At 32.0% G+C, this 24,765-nt stretch overlaps 1 protein-coding gene across 1 annotated transcript; it reads left to right on the plus strand.

Moving 5' to 3' along the window:
• Positions 1 to 18,810: 18,810 nt before the first annotated feature.
• On the plus strand, positions 18,811 to 23,619 carry LOC124363838. The gene is made up of 4 exons (XM_046819104.1): positions 18,811 to 18,946; positions 19,826 to 19,948; positions 21,426 to 21,611; positions 23,524 to 23,619. The coding sequence occupies exons 1-4, from the start codon at positions 18,856 to 18,858 to the stop codon at positions 23,547 to 23,549; spliced, it is 426 nt and encodes a 141-aa protein (XP_046675060.1). The 5' UTR covers positions 18,811 to 18,855; the 3' UTR covers positions 23,550 to 23,619.
• Positions 23,620 to 24,765: the final 1,146 nt, after the last annotated feature.

A 24,765-nucleotide genomic window follows, 5' to 3' on the forward strand; every position in this document is an offset into this window, starting at 1 on the left:
TACAATAACCAGCTCACCATCTTCATTTACTGCCAATATTTCTACGCCAAATTCATTTATAACAACGTTTAGATTTGATTCTGCATCTCGGTCATCGAGATCTATTAGAGAAACAAGTCCATTTGCATCAACAGAACAATCTGTGACAACACTCTTTAACTATGACTTTGTAAATAACGAGTGCTCTCCAAAAATCAAATTAATTTGCCAGAAGTTAAAGATACCAATAAAAACTAATCATCCATTGCTAGTGATAATTTTTCCATGTTGTAGAAAGAGCACCAGAAAATCGGGTCGAACATCGGGTGTAAGACATCATTCCAACTAAGATTTCTAAATATAATTTCACATTTTAAATTTATTTTTTATCTTTAACTGTGGAAATAAATTCATTATTCATTTACAATACTTACCTGTGCATTTACCGCTTGATTTCATAGCAAATTTTTCATACCTAGTTTAAAAACTATCATTAAGTTCTGAAAAGAGTAGTACATAACAATATATGGGTCGTGAATTATAATTAAAATGCTTTATAGATAGCCCACGATTTACTATAATGACCTTCGAAATATGTCACCGAAGGAACATACGAACTTGGTTTTAATTGACGGTAGGATACAAAACCTATTTTTATTTAAAATTTCGTAAAATTATAAAAACTACGATACTGATAGGTATTGAATATGCTTCATAATCTTGAATAATATCCGTGTAATAGAATTATACTGAAAAGTTTATAAACGATACTGATACGCGTATATTATACAATTCGTGTGTGTAATAACTGAGATGTATTTTATGGTTTTAATATGACAAACTGTTTTTACAGGAAAACCAAGCGTAGGCTAAAACGCAACTAATTTTGTTCTTTGGTTTCTTAAACTAATTTAAAAATAAACTTTAAGAATTGTAACATACATAAATATTTAAATGAACTCTAGTGTTTTCTTTGTAAAACAGACAAATTAACTCAGCATACTGTATTGCGTATCATTTATGATAACTATTGCTCTTGCTCTGTTTCGGTTAGTTTTAAAAAATATCTAAAGAAACTCCTTGGACAAAGATGTGTAGAAGGCGTCACACTCGTAATTATTAAGACTGCTTAGAATATTGCAGTGTCTCTGACTTTCTATAACGTCTTTTTAACATTCACCACAAGTAAAATGTGAGTACAAACCAATGAACTCTTTGTTATGCCATACTTTTAATACCATTGTAACTATTCTATTATGTATAACATAATCATTTTCACTACATGATTGGAATATTACAGCAAAACAAGATATACTATATAACTTTCAATTACGAAGTAAAAAATACGAACATACAAATAAATAACTTGACTTAAACAGAAAAAATTAACCAGTAGTAAATTAGCCTTTTCAACGATATTAACGTAATCAATCAGTCAACGTTATGTCTAATAAAAGTAGAGTGTAAGTGACTAGTGTAATATTTAGAAATAAGTTAACAGGCTATTAATACATTATTATTAACATCTTATATTATTATCTATACTAATAGTTAATAACAAACATGTGTTATGTAAAGAAAATAAACTATTATTATGCAAACTTTTCTTGTTATGAATCTCATTTTATTCCACGAGTTATAACCATCACAACTTCAAGTATTGGCCGCCGCAGGTAATGAAATATCTATTCAGATTTTATGAACTGTATTTTTTATAATTTGTGGAAATATAATATAAATGTATTCAATGCAATAACAAATATTAAAGAAGGATTGAGAGGAAACTGCTTGTTTCCACGATAATAACTTTTTTCAAGAATTAACATGGTTAACATAATTAAAATGGTCGATCGATCTTACGTATATAAAAATTCGTTGTGTTTTACTCATTAAATGCTGCACCAAACACTAAGCGCTTTGAAGTGATCAAATTTCAAATCTAATGATCAAACATGGCGTTAATGCAGTAACATAAACACTGCACTTCTGAGATCACCAATTTACATCATTGGTTATGTTAATTTTGAACTACTGACACAGCTGTCAACTGAATATCGTTACGCCAAGACGTCGTCATTTACTGCCGGAGTAACAATTGCACATAAACGCTGTTGTAGACAGTACCAAGCCTATGCAATTCCACGTCAGTATTAAACAACTCTATGTGTCCCACAGTCCGATTACCATCCTATAACTCAAGTCCTTTACTTCGAGAACCAGAAACCCCCACTCACTGACCTACAATCAGGAATAGGAATAAGCTCATTCTTGGGAACTTAAGGAAAGATTATACCCAGGTTATACCCTATTTCATCTTTGCACCAGAGTTACGCGGCTGGCGTGATTACTGTTATGTAGGGTTTCTACTTCACCACCACGTAGATTATTGCTAGCATTATTATTACAATTTGTCAGCCTCACTGTGGAGATTCATCTTCAGACATTCAGACAACAAACGACAGACAAAAAAATAATGCCTCAAAAGGTGAGTAAAGAGTGGAGCTTTTTCGTGATTGACTGAGGGAAATCACCCTCATCGGTGATTTAAATATTTAAGAAAGCTGCTCTTCTTCACAAACTAGAAAAATCCTTCCTTAATAATGAAGGATATAGCCTACCCCATTCGTGGATGAAGTTAATTCGGTTCGTGATATATTTATTTGTTATGCTATTTATTGCCAGCAACGCAAACAAAAGAAGCAAAAATATAAAAATGTATAAAAATAATAATGAAATATACAATTATTTGCACCACGCACCCAGTTGACCGTGCCATTTCAGGGGACTCGGGTACTCTACCAATTGTTTCTTTTCCAATGTTCTCTTACACCAAATTTCGCCCATGTCCTTGCAAGCCTTGACAAGTTTGAATGTTTGAACATCGTAAGAATCTTCTCAAAGATTTTCATCCGGGTGTTCACTGTCGAAGAATTCATATAATATAGCCAAAAAGCTCCTGCAAATAATGGCCTCTAGCCAGTATGCCATTCCAAATTGTTTTGAGTGTTTTTGAGACTTTCCATATGGAATTGTTTCGGTCTCGGCCCGTTCTGCTATAACTTAAATGTAATTTGAAATTTACCTGAGTTATTTTTACAAGATACAAATGTTTGAATAATTTTTAGTAATTTAACATTTTTTTATATATGAGATAATGTGCCACGAAACGTGGTTCAAAATTAAAAGTTTTTTATAAGACGTCATTCCGCCTTATTTTGCCCGTCCTTATGGACGACGACTGCAAAAAAGGGGAGAGTCAATCAGTGCAAGGTTGATGGTTCTGATAAAACGTGCTAAAACGGACAAACGGGAATTGAACCTGCGCTATATTTAGCACAGATCCTATCTCCGCCGTCTTAGACCGATCGGCATTCGGTACCGTCTTTTTAATTACTTTAAAACATATATTTCTGTTTAAGTTATAGGTCCTGTAATAGAGCAAAGGAGAGTACAGTCAGGTTTGCGATTTAACATTCCATTTTTACATTATTTCGACCAGCTCACCTAACAGAACAAGTCAACCTCTAAGCTAAATATATTCAGTTATAGGACGAACAGTATTGGTTTAGGACTCACAAACAAGTGGACGTGATTAATCTCTCGCAGCCAAGGCCGAGGGGACGCGACGGGACGCAAACAGCTCCAATCAAAATGATAATTACTTTCCGCAAACTGTGGCAGTGTTAACCTGCTTTGTCTCTTGAAAGGGTCTTGCATCACATGAGTTGTGTAATGCGGCAAGGACCTTTGAGGGTTGATAATTTCGCAGCAAGCTCATTTTGAGTTGATTTTAAACTGTGAAATTACAACCAAAATATACATTTAGTCTAAAATGAAACTATATAAGTTTGTATAGATATATTACTGAGTATTACAACCAGCTATACTGTTATATAATGGTGTCTGTGTGTGTGTGTGTGTGTGTGTGTGTGTGTGTTCGTGTGCGTGTATGTGTTACTTAATCAGTAAAAATTAATGGACCGATTGAATTGAAATTTTACATGGAAGTTAGGGTCTCTGATTAACATATAGGCCTATTCCTATTTCGATATCCGTCCGGTCTATACCCCAGTGGTCTTGAGAACTCCCTTTTTGGTTATACAGGGTGATTCAAAACTAAACGGCAATCTCTCGAGAGATTATTCTATAGCTAAAAACAAGTAAAATAGTTCATATAACCATATGCCCGGAAACGCTTCGTTAGTGAGTTACGCCTAGTGAAAGATTTCGCCCGGATTTCAGAACCCTTGGTGAAGTCAGGCCGTATAAAAATGGTAAAGGTAGTTACAAAGATACAAATACGATTGTTTTTTATGTTTTTATATCTGTCAAATTTATTAAAATTCTTTAAGCAACACTTTAAGTGACGTTTTCGGTCTTTGCGGGTGCTCCTTTGAGTGACCTCTTCCCGATACTGCAGTTTGTAGCTAAGATACCGAGGCTCTCCAAGACATAGGACTTTTTTGAATCATGCATTTTTTCAGACTCCTGCATAAGTCTTCCAGTTGAGCTACACTGACTTTCTCTGTGAAAGGCAAGTTTAAATAGATTCTAGGATCATTTTATCAAGAGTTATCGCAAAGATGGACCATTTTACTTTGTGACCTTTAAATCAATAATGTTCTTTCTTGGATTACGAGGAACGGATGTAGCACGTTTCAAATTTGTAGCATTTTCCTTTAAAGATTTATCGCACAGGGCGGAAGGACAACGACACCAATTCAATAAGGCCCTGTCTGGTTCTTAAGAATACAAAAAATAACAAATAACGGAAAGCAATAAAGTGGAACAACGACGCAATACTCAGTCGGCAATAAAATGCGTAGTTGACTGATATTCCTAGCTGATTTGCATAAAGAGGAAAGAAAGTTGCAGTATCACAGATCATACTTTTATATCGTTAGAAAATTCTTTAGTTTAAAGTTCAGCTCACAGATATATTGGAAGTATTGATCTGTTGTGATGTTTTTTTGTGGTCTACCATCCTGAAGTAGATGATAATCACTGAAAAATAATTCAATCTTCTGATTTATTCTGTTTTAAGTTTATAGAGGGCACTCATGTCGGAGAGTGGAACGGTTTCTATATGTACCCTGAAATAGCTTCAATATTTCACTATAAACGATTTCGGTAATAATTAAACTAATTTAGGCTATCGTAAATTCGAAGATGTACACGATTTTGCGTTGAGGCGCTGATCTCGAATATGTACACGTACGCTGGTCTGAGAAGCCTATTTCGGTCAAAAATGTATACCGATGGCCGTTGAAATTGACTCCGATCTAAGGTATTTCTGGTCTCTTAGTTGGGTTGTCTACAAGGCTCCCTTCAGTCTAAAAACAACTAAGATTTTTTGTTTATAACCATCTTTTACTCTATAGCCTAAGTTATATAGTAAATTTATATTTGACATCTGTATTATACTAATGGCCAAGAACTGCATACATAATATTTGCTAAAAGTTACAATTAAACGTATTTTTTTACTGTAACTTTCTATTTAATTATTTGTATAACCTCTGTGCTCATCATTGATTACAGAGAATGTTAAAATAAGAAATGTCAGCTTACTTTTCAACACCATAAACATACATACATATCAAATGGAACTTAAATTAACTAGGAATACGATTTTGTTGTCACTTTACAATGTATAAAAGAACATTTGACGTCAAAAGACACATTTAATATTTGATTATACAGGGTGATTCAAAACTAAACGGCAATCTCTCGGGAGCTTATTCTATAGCTAAAAACAAGTAAAAAAGTTCATATAACCATATGCCCGGAAACGCTTCGTTAGTGAGTTACGCCTAGTGAAAGATTTCGCCCGGATTTCAGAACCCTTGGTGAAGTCAGGCCGTATAAAAATGGTAAAGGTAGTTACAAAGATACAAATACGATTGTTTTTTATGTTTTTATATCTGTCAAATTTATTAAAATTCGTCCCAGAGCTGTAAATGCAATACATTCAGAGATATCTTACGTAAAACACAAGAATTGGTGCAAAGAAATAACACATTTTTGTGTTTAACGTAAGATTACTTCCATAAATGTTAAATAAAGGTCATTTTTTTCTTAGACAGATTTGTAGAACATTTAACTCTGAAAAGATTCATGTGAATTACTTAGGAAAAAAATTAATAATAGGTATTGAAATTTAGCTTTATTTAAAAATAAAACAGACGCACAAAAATGCATATTCTTATCTGCATAAAATATTAACTAATGTTTAGGTTGTGAGTAACAGCTGATCATTTATTCAACACTTTTTATCGTCATATTTTCTTTGCAAAGGTTGGCAATATCAGCTGATCAACAATTAAGTTCATGAAGTAATATTTGAATAACCTTTATGGAGGTTTTTGTATTGTGGCGTGTGAAGATTGTATTTTGTGAGATCCTGTGATTATTTGGAAATATTTTATACAACTGTATAAAATATTTTATTAAATATTTATTTTTAAAATATTTTATTAAATATTTATTTTTAAAATATTTTATTAAATATTTATTTTTAAAATATTTTATTAAATATTTATTTTTAAAATATTTTATTAAATATTTATTTTTAAAATATTTTATTAAATATTTATTTTTAAAATATTTTATTAAATATTTTTATAAAAGTGTATGTAATTATCTTAGTAAATAATGGCAGATAATGTAAATGGTATGTATTCCTTTGAAGAGTATACGGACATGATACTGATTTACGGCAAAGTTAACAAGAATGGTTTAGCTGCAGTTCAGGAATATCGTGATAATTTTCCACATCGAAGAACACCTGATCGCAAAATGATGCTGTGGAGAGACGACTTAGAGAAACTGGTAGCTTTAAACCGAAGCGAATAGATACTGGTCGTCAACGTAGCGCAAGGAAGTATAATAATGAACAAGCAATAATAAATGCTGTAGAATTATCACCAACCAAAAGCACCAGACGATTATCACGTCAGTTAAATATTTGCCAGTCAAGCGTATGGCGGACACTTCATGATCACAGTTGTACCCATTCCATATAACACGTGTTCAAGACTTATTACCGCAAGATCTTAATAAACGGAAGATGTTCTGCCGCTGGTTAAGAAGAAATTGTTTACGACATCAGTATTTTCTTCGGCGTATTCTCGTTACTGATGAATCCTGTTTTACTAGAAATGGAATTGTAAATTTTCGTAATACCCATACTTGGGCGTACGACAACCCACATGAAACTGCGACGAGGCATTTTCAACATACATTTTCAGTCAATGTATGGCTTGGTGTTCTGGGTGATAATTTGATTGGTCCATTTTTCCTCCCTAATCGACTTAATGGAGTAGCGTACTTAAATTTTTTAAGAACAAACCTGCCTACCCTCTTGGAAGATATTCCTGTTCAAAACAGAATAAATGCATGGTTTATGCACGACGGAGCACCTCCACATTTTTCTAATGATGTGAAAAACTATTTAAATGATACATACGGTAGACAATGGATTGGTTGAAATGGACCAGTAAAATGGCCACCACGTTCTCTTGACCTCACGCCAGCAGACTTTTTCTTATGGGGTTGGATGAAGTCAATTGTTTATTCAAAACGGATTAACACCATAGAGGAGTTACGTAATCGCATTACAGAGGCGGCAGAAACTATCAAGAATGCTCCAAACGTTATGAAACGCGCTAGAAAAGAGTGGATTCGTCGTGCGAAAACGTGCATTGCTAACAACGGAGGACACTTTGAGCATTATTATAGGTGATTATTACAGTTTTATAAAGGTAAATACATTTTATGTTAATGTTCAGTCTAGAATAAATGATCAGCTGTTACTCACAACCTAAACATTAGTTAATATTTTATGCAGATAAGAATATGCATTTTTGTGCGTCTGTTTTATTTTTAAATAAAGCTAAATTTCAATACCTATTATTAATTTTTTTCCCTAAGTAATTCACATGAATCTTTTCAGAATTAAATGTTCTACAAATCTGTTTAAGAAATAAAAGACCTTTATTTAACATTTATGGAAGTAATCTTTCGTTAAACACAAAAATGTGTTATTTCTTTGCACCAATTCTTGTGTTTTACGTAAGATATCTCTGAAAGTATTGCATTTACAGCTCTGGGACGAATTTTATTACATTTTTCAGATATAAGAACATAAAAAACAATCGTATTTGTATCTTTGTAACTACCTTTACCATTTTTATACGGCCTGACTTCACCAAGGGTTCTGAAATCCGGGCGAAATCTTTCGCTAGGCGTAACTCGCTAACGAAGCGTTTACGGGCATATGGTTATATGAACTTTTTTACTTGTTTTTAGCTATAGAATAAGCTCCCGAGAGATTGCCGTTTAGTTTTGAATCACCCTGTATAACCAAATATTAAATGTGTCTTTTGACGTCAAATGTTCTTTTATACATTGTAAAGTGACAACAAAATCGTATTCCTAGTTAATTTAAGTTCCATTTGATATGTATGTATGTTTATGGTGTTGAAAAGTAAGCTGACATTTCTTATTTTAACATTCTCTGTAATCAATGATGAGCACAGAGGTTATACAAATAATTAAATAGAAAGTTACAGTAAAAAAATACGTTTAATTGTAACTTTTAGCAAATATTATGTATGCAGTTCTTGGCCATTAGTATAATACAGATGTCAAATATAAATTTACTATATAACTTAGGCTATAGAGTAAAAGATGGTTATAAACAAAAAATCTTAGTTGTTTTTAGACTGAAGGGAGCCTTGTAGACAACCCAACTAAGAGACCAGAAATACCTTAGATCGGAGTCAATTTCAACGGCCATCGGTATACATTTTTGACCGAAATAGGCTTCTCAGACCAGCGTACGTGTACATATTCGAGATCAGCGCCTCAACGCAAAATCGTGTACATCTTCGAATTTACGATAGCCTAAATTAGTTTAATTATTACCGAAATCGTTTATAGTGAAATATTGAAGCTATTTCAGGGTACATATAGAAACCGTTCCACTCTCCGACATGAGTGCCCTCTATAAACTTAAAACAGAATAAATCAGAAGATTGAATTATTTTTCAGTGATTATCATCTACTTCAGGATGGTAGACCACAAAAAAACATCACAACAGATCAATACTTCCAATATATCTGTGAGCTGAACTTTAAACTAAAGAATTTTCTAACGATATAAAAGTATGATCTGTGATACTGCAACTTTCTTTCCTCTTTATGCAAATCAGCTGGGAATATCAGTCAACTACGCATTTTATTGCCGACTGAGTATTGCGTCGTTGTTCCACTTTATTGCTTTCCGTTATTTGTTATTTTTTGTATTCTTAAGAACCAGACAGGGCCTTATTGAATTGGTGTCGTTGTCCTTCCGCCCTGTGCGATAAATGTTTAAAGGAAAATGCTACAAATTTGAAACGTGCTACATCCGTTCCTCGTAATCCAAGAAAGAACATTATTGATTTAAAGGTCACAAAGTAAAATGGTCCATCTTTGCGATAACTCTTGATAAAAAGATTCTAGAATCTACTTAAACTTGCCTTTCACAGAGAAAGTCAGTGTAGCTCAACTGGAAGACTTATGCAGGAGTCTGAAAAAATGCATGATTCACAAAAGTCCTATGTCTTGGAGAGCCTCGGTATCTTGGCCACGAACTGCAGTATCGGGAAGAGGTCACTCAAAGGAGCACCCGCAAAGACCGAAAACGTTACTTAAAGTGTTGCTTAAGGTACAGAGAAGTTTCACTTCCATTGGGCCAAACATGTATAATGAACTACCTTAAATCTTACGTAGTTATATGTAATTAATAACTTGATAGATTTTAGCACAGTTATATTTTGAATTTATATATACTACATTTATGTATATTTATTTGAATTGCATTTATACAAATTAAAATGACAGTGATTTAAATTTTATTATAATATATATATAAATATGTGTGTGTGTGTGTGTGTGTTGTTATGTGGGTTATTGATATTTAGTCGTTTAAGTAGCTATTATGTATGTATCATGAATTTGACGCAAGCTTTTCTAAAAACAGTTATGTACTGAGACCACAGTATGTATATAAGACTAGATTACTTACGTACCGTTGTTCAATAGCAATAAAACATAATTTTCTCTGGACATGTTTTGATGGACTGCTATCATCCCCTTTTTCACCGATGGATGATGATTATTAATCATGAGGAATTGTCAGGCGAATTAAATTTAACACACTATGCAACACGTGACACAGTTAATAAAAAAATTAAAATAACAGGAAACATGAATATTACAAAGAAGAATTTATATCTTACTTCTTAAGCTTACGTAGAGTTTTACAGCTATCACAAGATTTCCAGTTCAATCAGGACATCCTATTGACTGAAAGATAGCTCTCTACAGAGAGGCAGAATGAGTTTTTGTGTCATTTAAATAATTACGTGATGATGGTGCGTGCTCTTGCCAACTGTTGAAAATTGTATTATATTTACAACACCTATCACTTTAAGAGAAAATTAAAAATGTGTATATAATTAATAGATATGTCCAGAACTTCTCTAAAAATTTCAAGATTCACTTGTTTGTACGTATGACTACTTGGGTTTTAGTGGCTAATGAAAGGCAATAACGTCTTACTTTCCTGTATTAAATATCTTTCCATTTTCTCGAGAAGAAATAATATTATTAACAAGTTGGTAATTTTAATAGTGAATGAGAACGTCAACGTTTAAAGTGTATAAATATAGATTCTGTCAAAACCGTATAACACAATCTAAAAAAAATATTCACCTTTTTGTTATTTTGTTTTCAAAGAACATGATAAATGTGTTAAATCACAGGAATGATTGTCGAGTAAAAAAGAAGACTGGCACTTTGGGACAGGCAGCTGGAATGTGTGGAAGTTTGTAAAATCCTTAAGAAATACCGAGCATTCTTTTCTTAACAAACTATGCAAATCTATATCGTTTCTTGGGGCAGAGAATACTTGGTACCCATAATTTAAACGTTGTGTATAATGTTAACTATAAGTCTGTATTGCTGATATATTTTTGTTTACATAAATAGCCTTAATCTTTATGCAATAATTTAAAAAATACCAAAAATTAAATTTCAATTCAATATTAATTGCGAGTGGAGAATTATTTAAATCTTTTGAATAAGTAAACTGTGTGAAAGTGAGAAAAGTTAAACGAATTCTTTTGGCTGACCTTTTTGTACTCCAGAATATAATTTAGTAGACGCTGATACTTACATATAAGAAAATATTAGTAGATTAAGACAGGAGGTTTCTATACCACTGTTGGAAACATCCAAATATATAAATATTAACATGAACAGGTTTTCAACTTAAGCTGCAGCAATTTAAAATGTTGAATTAATATTGATCTGGTGTATACATAGAAAGAAGAAATGTCTCATTATATTTTAATAAGTATTTAAATATAAATTTTTATGTCTTTTATATAAATGTAATGTTTTGATGCTAATTGAATTGAATTTGATTCGCGTTGAGCTAAATTACGTGCAGGATACTTAATTGCTCCACCGTAATTTTGGATCGTGTCTACAACATCGTAGTATATTCAATTGTGAACAGCTCTTCATCTAGACTACACTTGATGGCTACTGGGTAATCTAGACATAGCCTTTTCGTAGTCTAGGCCTCTCTAATGTAGAAATGATAGAAAGAGATTGTGTTTGTGGATTTGTCGCAGTGATGGATTTTTCATTTCATGATGGATTTCAAGGACGTCCGGATTCAAAGATTCAAGTCTGTGAAAGTGTCCTCTAAGCGGAGGTGAAAAGGAGCCAAACTCAAAATTCGGATTGAACCAACCCTTCCCATGCTACGTTGTGTCTAATGATTTAGCTGATTACTTAGAAATATGTAAAAATAATGAACTTATAAAACCTATTGTGTCGTTATTTTAAACCCATGTTTAAAACCTAATTTATTACCTATGAAAAGAAATATTCATGAACATTATGCATATTTGATAAGGGTTTAGTTATAACATTAGCAAAACCAGTTTGAATTTATTAAAAAATGATTCTCTATAATTAATAGTTTTTTTTTTTTTTTTTTTTTTTAAGGATAAAATCTGTCGCTCGGTTCAGAGCAACGGCAGACAAACATTTTTTTAAATCTGAAATACTCGTATTCCATAAATTTATAGCTGTGGGTTTTAAACGAAAACGAGATTTTCGGAAAAATAACAAAAACAGAAACCACACACACATTTTGTATCAAGAGTTTTTAATTTATTGATTTATGCTAGTACCGTCATATTAGTTAGTTAAGTGGAACTTATTATTATTTTATATCGCACAGTGTGTCTTGCCGCACGTAGCACAACTGGACGCTGGCTAAGAATTATTACAAGATCAATATGCCGTTCACTATGTAATTTACGTATTTCGTTTAAAAGTCATAGATGGCAAAAAGTAAAAGTGATTAAAAGTAATCAAACTAAACCATAAAAATCAATAAACCAAACCCACAATCTTAAGTTAAAATATGTTAATTCAACTAAAAAACATTACAAGGAAAACGAAAAAATTCTATAAAAAGTCGCGCTTTAAAGTAGGATCTTCGAGAGAGATGAGTTCAGATTTATTAAAAATCGAATTAAAATTCTAAATTTACTTGATTGAACAAAATTCTTCCAAAAAGCAAATGACGGCTATTGGCCTAAATCTGGGAGGTTCACCTATGCGCTCGGATCGTGGTGTCTTATCAATAATACGATCTTAGCTAGTGAATGGGGCCCCTCCCTACTTCTATTACTCTACTTGGATACTTATTGGTCAGTTCGTACCTATTGTGTACTGAATAGACATAATTTGTAAAGAGTTAACAATTAAATCTTAAACCTATGGTGCCGTTATTTTAAACCCTTGTTTAAAACATAATTTATCACCTATGAAATAAATATTCATGAACATATGCATAGTTTGATAAGGGTTGCTAGCCTCAGACCATAAGGCTAGTATTGTTCTGAGGTTTGACTGGGTCATCATCCTACTTTTAGCGTTCCACCGCTTCCTAGTGTGTTTTATTCAATTATTGTTTGAGTATGGCAAGTATCAATCACCAGACGCCCATAGCATAATTAGACTTTAGAAAAAATTCAAATGTATTTTTCAAACTGCATCTTAGTTTATTTATAAAACTTAGGGAAAGAAAGAATTAAAAATTTCTGTATAATCTATAACATTAATGTAATTATATTGATAGAAAGTAATTAGTGATTTATAGATTGCTATCCAAATAGTTAAAGAACGTATTAATTAAACACGTAAATCTACCTCAACTCTATCTTTAGATCACTATATTACTTATTGTTTTATCTAGGTAATTAAGTCGCTCTACGTGAATTTGTGCAATTAAGGAATAGATTCTCAAGGGCGATACAGTTTAGGATAAATAGCGGGGATTAAATCTTGTTCCTACCAGATCAGATTCGTTGCTAGTAAGACTCTCGTGATGTATTCCGGATTTGTCGTACTCGCCGTTTGTGAGTTGGCCATAGCCGCCAGCATTAATAACCCACCGAGTAACACACTTCCGACTTCGAGTGAGTATAATATTTCTGAGTAATCTGTAATCTTAACATATTATATTTCACAACATTTTAAAATCTAGAGAGTGGAGTTTCTGTAAAATATATTTAATTGTAAGTTTAAGACGTAAGTGGAGTTCCTGTAAAATACCTTTAATTGTAAGTTTAAGACGTAAGTGGAGTTCCTGTAAAATACCTTTAATTGTAAGTTTAAGACGTAAGTGGAGTTCCTGTAAAATACCTTTTAATTGTAAGTTTAAGACGTAAGTGGAGTTCCTGTAAAATACCTTTAATTGTAAGTTTAAGACGTAAGTGGAGTTCCTGTAAAATACCTTTAATTGTACGTTTAAGACGTAAGTGGAGTTGCTGTAAACTACCTTTAGTTGCAAGTTTAAGACGTAAGTGGAGTTCCTGTAAAATACCTTTTAATTGTAAGTTTTAAGATGTATCATTGCTGATTATTTTATAGAAACTTATTTGAAGTCCCCAAAATTATTAACCACCCTACAAGTATTAATATATTTTCAAACTAACAAACTCTTCAATTGGGAAAAAATGTCTTGATAAATGTAATAGAAAATTCCAAAACAATATAAAGCATTTAGGTGCTTGTCGGTTATTATTTAAAAAAAATATTTATTTAAAATCCCATAATTCCAAGACTAAAAATATGGCCTTAAAAAGTGTTTGAGAATTAAAAACTGTTCTTATAGAACTAAAAACCTAGATGACTGCAAGTACAGTCGACTTTTAATAGCCTGATGTGTATACAAGTAAATTTAATGAGTATTAATTTAATAAAATATTTGTGTAAACTAATGACAAAACTATTATTTAAATACTCTTGATTTATCATCTATAAAGGGAAATCAATTAATACTTTTTAATCTATTAATGTGTACAGATTATCCGGAAGAAAACCCAGATTCTAAACAACAAGCCCGTGGTGAATCTCGCTGCAGTCGTTGTTTTTGCTGCTGAAACTGGAATGCCATTCTCGGAGGAAGACGCGAAGACTTCTCTCACACCAAGTAAGTCAGGCAAATTCGTTGAAATAGTTTCCTAATTGTTCAGATTTATTTTTTGATAGTTTTTTGTAGAGTAACCTGTAACAGCCTGGTGGGTTCCATGTGGACACAATAGTACGCATAGTATTTGTTTCCGAGTGTGTGCTTTATTCTTACTTTATTACCTGGACTGATAAGGTTTACATATAAAGAAACATATAATACTTTAAACATTGCTTAGATGTTACGGATGTTTCCAAGTTTTGGTACTTACTTTGTATTTGTTAAGGAACTATCTTATAATCTGATTGAAATTTCGTTAAAAATGAAAGTTTACAATTTAAAAATAGTAAAGATTACAAGCTTACATCAGAATATTTTAAAAAATACAAAAAGCCTTATGCATATTATATACAGAGTGACCTAAATATTAGTGAGAAAAAGTCTAGAGGCAGGTAAATAACCTGCAACATTTAATGCGATTAATTATTGTTTTGGAGTTAAGTAGTTTTTAGTGCATTTTTAAACTTAACTCCGACTTTTATAACCTCTAGTTTCCGAAAACGTTACTTAAAGTGTTGCTTAAGGTACAGAGAAGTTTCACTTCCATTGGGGGCCAAACATGTATAATGAACTACCTTAAATCTTACGTAGTTATATGTAATTAAATAACTTGATAGATTTTTAGCACAGTTATATTTTGAATTTATATATACTACATTTATGTATATTTATTTGAATTGCATTTTATACAAATTAAAATGACAGTGATTTAAATTTTATTATAATATATATATAAATATGTGTGTGTGTGTGTGTGTTGTTATGTGGGTTATTGATATTTAGTCGTTTAAGTAGCTATTATGTATGTATCATGAATTTGACGCAAGCTTTTCTAAAAACAGTTATGTACTGAGACCACAGTATGTATATAAGACTAGATTACTTACGTACCGTTGTTCAATAGCAATAAAACATAATTTTCTCTGGACATGTTTTGATGGACTGCTATCATCCCCTTTTTCACCGATGGATGATGATTATTAATCATGAGGAATTGTCAGGCGAATTAAATTTAACACACTATGCAACACGTGACACAGTTAATAAAAAAATTAAAATAAACAGGAAACATGAATATTACAAAGAAGAATTTATATCTTACTTCTTAAGCTTACGTAGAGTTTTACAGCTATCACAAGATTTCCAGTTCAATCAGGACATCCTATTGACTGAAAGATAGCTCTCTACAGAGAGGCAGAATGAGTTTTTGTGTCATTTAAATAATTACGTGATGATGGTGCGTGCTCTTGCCAACTGTTGAAAATTGTATTATATTTACAACACCTATCACTTTAAGAGAAAATTAAAAATGTGTATATAATTAATAGATATGTCCAGAACTTCTCTAAAAATTTCAAGATTCACTTGTTTGTACGTATGACTACTTGGGTTTTAGTGGCTAATGAAAGGCAATAACGTCTTACTTTCCTGTATTAAATATCTTTCCATTTTCTCGAGAAGAAATAATATTATTAACAAGTTGGTAATTTTAATAGTGAATGAGAACGTCAACGTTTTAAAGTGTATAAATATAGATTCTGTCAAAACCGTATAACACAATCTAAAAAAAATATTCACCTTTTTGTTATTTTGTTTTCAAAGAACATGATAAATGTGTTAAATCACAGGAATGATTGTCGAGTAAAAAAAGAAGACTGGCACTTTGGGACAGGCAGCTGGAATGTGTGGAAGTTTGTAAAATCCTTAAGAAATACCGAGCATTCTTTTCTTAACAAACTATGCAAATCTATATCGTTTCTTGGGGCAGAGAATACTTGGTACCCATAATTTAAAACGTTGTGTATAATGTTAACTATAAGTCTGTATTGCTGATATATTTTTGTTTACATAAATAGCCTTAATCTTTATGCAATAATTTAAAAAATACCAAAAATTAAATTTCAATTCAATATTAATTGCGAGTGGAGAATTATTTAAATCTTTTGAATAAGTAAACTGTGTGAAAGTGAGAAAAGTTAAACGAATTCTTTTGGCTGACCTTTTTGTACTCCAGAATATAATTTAGTAGACGCTGATACTTACATATAAGAAAATATTAGTAGATTAAGACAGGAGGTTTCTATACCACTGTTGGAAACATCCAAATATATAAATATTAACATGAACAGGTTTTCAACTTAAGCTGCAGCAATTTAAAATGTTGAATTAATATTGATCTGGTGTATACATAGAAAGAAGAAATGTCTCATTATATTTTAATAAGTATTTAAATATAAATTTTTATGTCTTTTATATAAATGTAATGTTTTGATGCTAATTGAATTGAATTTGATTCGCGTTGAGCTAAATTACGTGCAGGATACTTAATTGCTCCACCGTAATTTTGGATCGTGTCTACAACATCGTAGTATATTCAATTGTGAACAGCTCTTCATCTAGACTACACTTGATGGCTACTGGGTAATCTAGACATAGCCTTTTCGTAGTCTAGGCCTCTCTAATGTAGAAATGATAGAAAGAGATTGTGTTTGTGGATTTGTCGCAGTGATGGATTTTTCATTTCATGATGGATTTCAAGGACGTCCGGATTCAAAGATTCAAGTCTGTGAAAGTGTCCTCTAAGCGGAGGTGAAAAGGAGCCAAACTCAAAATTCGGATTGAACCAACCCTTCCCATGCTACGTTGTGTCTAATGATTTAGCTGATTACTTAGAAATATGTAAAAATAATGAACTTATAAAACCTATTGTGTCGTTATTTTAAACCCATGTTTTTAAAAACCTAATTTATTACCTATGAAAAGAAATATTCATGAACATTATTGCATATTTGATAAGGGTTTAGTTATAACATTAGCAAAACCAGTTTGAATTTATTAAAAAATGATTCTCTATAATTAATAGTTTTTTTTTTTTTTTTTTTTTTTAAGGATAAAATCTGTCGCTCGGTTCAGAGCAACGGCAGACAAACATTTTTTTAAATCTGAAATACTCGTATTCCATAAATTTATAGCTGTGGGTTTTAAACGAAAACGAGATTTTCGGAAAAATAACAAAAACAGAAACCACACACACATTTTGTATCAAGAGTTTTTAATTTATTGATTTATGCTAGTACCGTCATATTAGTTAGTTAAGTGGAACTTATTATTATTTTATATCGCACAGTGTCTTGCCGCACGTAGCACAACTGGACGCTGGCTAAGAATTATTACAAGATCAATATGCCGTTCACTATGTAATTTACGTATTCGTTTAAAAGTCATAGATGGCAAAAAGTAAAAGTGATTAAAAGTAATCAAACTAAACCATAAAATCAATAAACCAAACCCACAATCTTAAGTTAAAATATGTTAATTCAACTAAAAAACATTACAAGAAAACGAAAAATTCTATAAAAGTCGCGCTTTAAAGTAGGATCTTCGAGAGAGATGAGTCAGATTTATTAAAAATCGAATTAAAATTCTAAATTTACTTGATTGAACAAAATTCTTACAAAAAGCAAATGACGGCTATTGGCCTAAATCTGGGAGGGTTCACCTATGCGCTCGGATCGTGGTGTCTTATCAAATAATACGATCTTAGCTAGTGATGGGGCCCTCCCTACTTCTATTACTCTACTTGATACTTATTGGTCAGTTCGTACCTATTGTGTACTGAATAGACATAATTGGTAAAGAGTTAACAATTAAATCTTAAACCTATGGTGCCGTTATTTTAAACCCTTGTTTAAAACATAATTTATCACCTATGAAATAAATATTCATGAACATATGCATAGTTGATAAGGGTTGCTAGCCTCAGACCATAAGGCTAGTATTGTTCTGAGGTTTGACTGGGTCATCATCCTACTTTTAGCGTTCCACCGCTTCCTAGTGTGTTTTATTCAATTATTGTTTGAGTATGGCAAGTATCAATCACCAGACGCCCATAGCATAATTAGACTTTAGAAAAAATTCAAATGTATTTTTCAAACTGCATCTTAGTTTATTTATAAACTTAGGGAAAGAAAGAATTAAAATTTCTGTATAATCTATAACATTAATGTAATTATATTGATAGAAAGTAATTAGTGATTTATAGATTGCTATCCAAATAGTTAAAGAACGTATTAATTAAACACGTAAATCTACCTCAACTCCTATCTTTAGATCACTATATTACTTATTGTTTTATCTAGGTAATTAAGTCGCTCCTACGTGAATTTGTGCAATTAAGGAATAGATTCTCAAGGGCGATACAGTTTAGGATAAATAGCGGGGATTAAATCTTGTTCCTACCAGATCAGATTCGTTGCTAGTAAGACTCTCGTGATGTATTCCGGATTTGTCGTACTCGCCGTTTGTGAGTTGGCCATAGCCGCCAGCATTAATAACCCACCGAGTAACACACTTCCGACTTCGAGTGAGTATAATAGTTCTGAGTAATCTGTAATCTTAACATATTATATTTCACAACATTTTAAATCTAGAGAGTGGAGTTTCTGTAAAATATATTTAATTGTAAGTTTAAGACGTAAGTGGAGTTCCTGTAAAATACCTTTAATTGTAAGTTTAAGACGTAAGTGGAGTTCCTGTAAAATACCTTTAATTGTAAGTTTAAGACGTAAGTGGAGTTCCTGTAAAATACCTTTAATTGTAAGTTTAAGACGTAAGTGGAGTTCCTGTAAAATACCTTTAATTGTAAGTTTAAGACGTAAGTGGAGTTCCTGTAAAATACCTTTAATTGTACGTTTAAGACGTAAGTGGAGTTGCTGTAAACTACCTTTAGTTGCAAGTTTAAGACGTAAGTGGAGTTCCTGTAAAATACCTTTAATTGTAAGTTTTAAGATGTATCATTGCTGATTATTTTATAGAACTTATTTGAAGTCCCAAAATTATTAACCACCCTACAAGTATTAATATATTTTCAAACTAACAAACTCTTCAATTGGGAAAAATGTCTTGATAAATGTAATAGAAAATTCCAAAACAATATAAAGCATTTAGGTGCTTGTCGGTTATTATTTAAAAAAATATTTATTTAAAATCCCATAATTCCAAGACTAAAAATATGGCCTTAAAAGTGTTTGAGAATTAAAACTGTTCTTATAGAACTAAAACCTAGATGACTGCAAGTACAGTCGACTTTTAATAGCCTGATGTGTATACAAGTAAATTTAATGAGTATTAATTTAATAAAATATTTGTGTAAACTAATGACAAAACTATTATTTAAATACTCTTGATTTATCATCTATAAAGGGAAATCAATTAATACTTTTTAATCTATTAATGTGTACAGATTATCCGGAAGAAACCCAGATTCTAAACAACAAGCCCGTGGTGAATCTCGCTGCAGTCGTTGTTTTTGCTGAAACTGGAATGCCATTCTCGGAGGAAGACGCGAAGACTTCTCTCACACCAAGTAAGTCAGGCAAATTCGTTGAAATAGTTTCCTAATTGTTCAGATTTATTTTTTGATAGTTTTGTAGAGTAACCTGTAACAGCCTGGTGGTTCCATGTGGACACAATAGTACGCATAGTATTTGTTTCCGAGTGTGTGCTTTATTCTTACTTTATTACCTGGACTGATAAGGTTTACATATAAAGAAACATATAATACTTTAAACATTGCTTAGATGTTACGGATGTTTCCAAGTTTTGGTACTTACTTTGTATTTGTTAAGGAACTATCTTATAATCTGATTGAAATTTCGTAAAAATGAAAGTTTACAATTTAAAAATAGTAAAGATTACAAGCTTACATCAGAATATTTTAAAAATACAAAAAGCCTTATGCATATTATATACAGAGTGACCTAAATATTAGTGAGAAAAAGTCTAGAGGCAGGTAAATAACCTGCAACATTTAATGCGATTAATTATTGTTTTGGAGTTAAGTAGTTTTAGTGCATTTTAAACTTAACTCCGACTTTTATAACCTCTAGCTTTTCTTCAATATTTGTAAATGTGCATTAAAATACATGTCTTTTTAGATGCAATCATTAACAAAAACTGGGTGTGGTAGCTGGAAGTGGTAGATAAGAAGCTATAATTGTAAAAAGCAACAATTTTTATTAGAGAGACTTTAATTAAACGAAGATGCTCTTAAAACTGATAAGTCCCCTTTTACGTTCAAACATTTATAAATATTCACATGTAAATATTAGTAGATATTAATTTAAAATTTAGGCACTTAGCACAATCATTTCGTAGCTAAGTGGTATATAAGAAGCTTTAATTGAACAAAGCGTAACTTTATCCTCAGATACTGAACAAACGAAAACGCTCTTAATACGAATAAGTGTACTTACCCTTTTAAGCATTTATATAAATTATAATATTGATATAAATATTTTAAAACTCAACGAAAATTCCCAAAATTTAGACTTTTTGTGTTTATATGTATAGTTCAGAATATAGAAATAGACACCATAACAAAGATGTTTTCTCAATGTTTAACCCCGTAAGGAATACCAACGCTTGCTTCTCTTTGTCTCATATCTCTCGTCTCTAAACATAGAGATTATAACAATAAGGGCAATATAAAAAAGTCCAAAGTATAAAGTAGACTTAAAATTACTTTTTATAACGAAAATAATAATAATATACAGGGTGTTCTGTAAGAAAAAAGTTGACCACTATATTGGAAAATGACAGTTTTTAATAGGTTTAGGTACATGTTTTAAATGTCTCTAAAATCAAGTAAGGGTTCCCCCATTTAAAGTTTTCTATTGGATTTATAGATTCCAATATCAAAATCGTGGCCTATTTAAAAATGCCACCATGTATAGAATGTATAAATGCAGTGAATTTACTAGATTTTTAATGTTATATAAGTATATAAAAAACTGCTTTTGTCCCAACAGCAACTAATAATTAATATTGTCTTCTTCTTGAAGGTAGAGTGAAGAGAGCTGTGAGTAATATTCCGAATATAATCAAGACTAGGCAGATCGAATCTACGCCCAAGGTGATGCCCTCGTACATTAAGAATGCGTCACCACGAGTTCCTGGTATATCGGCTGCTGATGTCCAACCTCCTCCTCCTCCTCCTCAGGCATTCCGAGCAGCCCATAACTATTTCCGTAAGTTAATTAGTAAATTAATTGTAACAATGGAAATAATAATTTTTTAAAATAATTAAGGTGAACAAATTAAACTTACACAATATAATCATTGCTTTACGCTATTAGATGTAAAAATGTATTTATGAGTCAAAAACACACTCAATAGCATCAGCTGATTGTCAGTGACACATGCCACACCAACAGTGCCCCCATCATTTATGAAGAAGTGATCCAGTTACGTCGACAAGCAATCTGATTTCTAGCAATCACTTCACATCTCCGGCCGAAAGTTCTTTTGTACTGGAAATCAAGCAAGCAATCTCTCGTTCGGCAATATTCTGTTTTCATAGCTCTTGATCAAGCAACATCGGCCACCGTTGTGGTGATACAAGAAGCATTGTTTAGCACTGGACTGAAAGGAACAATAATCGATGTGAACAGAAAATTTAAAGAACTCAAGGCAGGAAAACCCAGAAGACAGGATGGTGACTAAAAATTATCTTAGAACGTCTGCAAGTAATTTCGTCCCTTTCTTATTATAGTGGAGTCCCTCAACCGCCTAATGCAGCCGATAAACGCCAAAGGGTACCTTGTAGCTCTGAACCCGTAGTTCAAATATCGCCAAGCGATTTCCAGATTGCCGCCAATTTGGTGATTGAAGAGACGTCGAAATAGCAATCTGGTTAAAACTGCTACATTGGTGAACTCAATGCAACTGTTTCACCATATTCACCAGATTGCTGGTCGACGAGCTACTACATCGCCAAATATATGAGTTGCTGTTGTAACTCTGGATCTATTGCACGGCATCTGTGGCACTTACAAAACCAGAATTAAGTCCCGGCAAAAGCTAATGTCCACCTTGACTGTGGCTCCACATGAACAATGTTACACCTCATGGACTTTTACAACCTTATTTTAGTCGTAGAATTATCGGAGTTGAATCTATATGAGACAAGATTCAACATATAACTTATACGCATTAAAATGCTTTTTTAATTTTTCAATAAGTTTGTGGATTATTAAGAATAAAATCTCAAAATTCTTTGTATTTTATGCGTATTTCTTATTTCTTGGAAGTAAGACATTCCCGATACGCTACCTTATAAGGGAATAAAAGTGGATGAGATTGTTTCTTATCAGGGAAAACGGAAGGTCGTTTCACTATAACCAAGACAGAAATTCATTGCAGAGAAGCCAAATAAGATTTCACGAGTCCAATAATAAGGCGGTTCTGTTGGTTTCTGGATGTATTTCTTTTAGAAAATTATGCTCTCAGACCGTCTACTTATCTTTCTGAATACTGAAAAACATAAAGCCATGTTATTCCATGTGCAGAGCAACCTATAGCCGAAAGAAACACTGTTGTAATATAAGGAAATTTAATTGATAGAAGAATATGAATATATAAGATTAGTGGAGAAAATAGCAATTTTTATAACAATTTAATTTGTTTAAGAAAGTTTTTTTCTCTGCTATTAACCATTATAATTCACGTAACACCTCGAGAACCTATCCCTCACACATTTAATATTAATACAGTTCAGATAGTTTAGTTACTAAAATTACCTGATTTCCAACTTTTAACTCCTACACCAATAATTCAAATAGAGAGCAAAAATTTTCTTTTTTTATCTTTCACTTAGTAAAGTGACCTAAACGGGCTGCTAATGTAAAACTATAACAACAGGAAACCGGTTATATCACGTTAATTTAATACACTGTTTACAACATTGGCTTCACATTTAGCGTACATATTTTGTTTGCCACAAGCCTGACAAAAACCTAGAGCCCAAAATATTCTCTTCTGAAATGGCTTACATAACTTTTAATTTTCCATCTAGTACTTATACTTGCATCAAACCCTCTGTTTTTACTATATTTTTTTCAATTTCAACTTTATACCAGTAAAAATCTCGTTATGTTTCAGGCTGGCTCGCTGAACTTTTTGAATGAAAAACAGACGGAAGAAGTTATAATTTATAACAAGAAATACTTAGTCAAATATATTATGTAGTGATTTCAAGTCTTGTCTTATTTCTCATGTGTGGTACAAAGTCCTTTAGCTTGAAAAATGTTGAATATTTACCCACGAAACCATGAACTCTTGTAGTTCTTGTTATCTTGGAGACGGTTTTTTTGGACAAACTGAATTTAGGAATGAGTTAAAATAGTGGTTTATACAACGAGTTGGAATCATAATCCTACAACAGCGATACCAAACAGTTAATTAAGTGAAACTCATTTTAATATTGCAAGAAATGGTCGAAAAAAATCAAAAAGTCAGTTTCTTATATTTAAAAACTGAGTTCTTATAGTTTTGTTAGATCGTAATTTCTTTCGCTCATCAACAATAACTACCGCGTCATGTACATTTTACATTTATTCATTTGTGGGGGCTGAAAAGTAAGTATATTATCTTCATAAATCCGGATATACTTTTGATTTGTTTTATTTCAAGGCAAAAGAATGAGCTCCCTCCTTCTCTGCTTACCAAATAAAGAGAATAAGTAATTAGTTTCCAAGCGTTGGATTCCATTGCACTCATGTGATACAGGAATTCATACTCGGTTTCAGACTGTACATGTGGATTCTAATATAGTTGATAGAGTCTTCGTAGCCCCCACCACATCTTAATAGAACAATATAATATTTAATGCTGAATGCTTTTAAATTATGTGTTATAAATAATTAGTTTCCAAGCGTTGGATTCCATTGCACTCATCTGATACAGGAATTCGTACTCGGTTTCAGACTGTACATGTGGATTCTAATATAGTTGATAGAGTCTTCGTAGCCCCCATCACATCTTAATAGAACAATATAATATTTAATGCTGAATGCTTTTAAATTATGTGTTATAAATAATTAGTTTCCAAGCGTTGGATTCCATTGCACTCATGTGATACAGGAATTCATACTCGGTTTCAGACTGTACATGTGGATTCTAATATAGTTGGTAGAGTCTTCGTAGCCCCCACCACATCTTAATAGAACAATATAATATTTAATGCTGAATGCTTTTAAATTGTGTGTTATAAATCATTTTAAAACTCAGTTAAATTTCAAGACTAAGAAAGGTAGGATTATTTAGGATGGATTTAGACGAGGTTTGTACAAGTCACTTTTTCAAGACACTTGTACATGTCACTTGTGGAAGTCACTTGTACAT

This window comes from Homalodisca vitripennis, chromosome 5, assembly GCF_021130785.1.
Source record: "Homalodisca vitripennis isolate AUS2020 chromosome 5, UT_GWSS_2.1, whole genome shotgun sequence".
NCBI lineage: Eukaryota > Metazoa > Arthropoda > Insecta > Hemiptera > Cicadellidae > Homalodisca > Homalodisca vitripennis.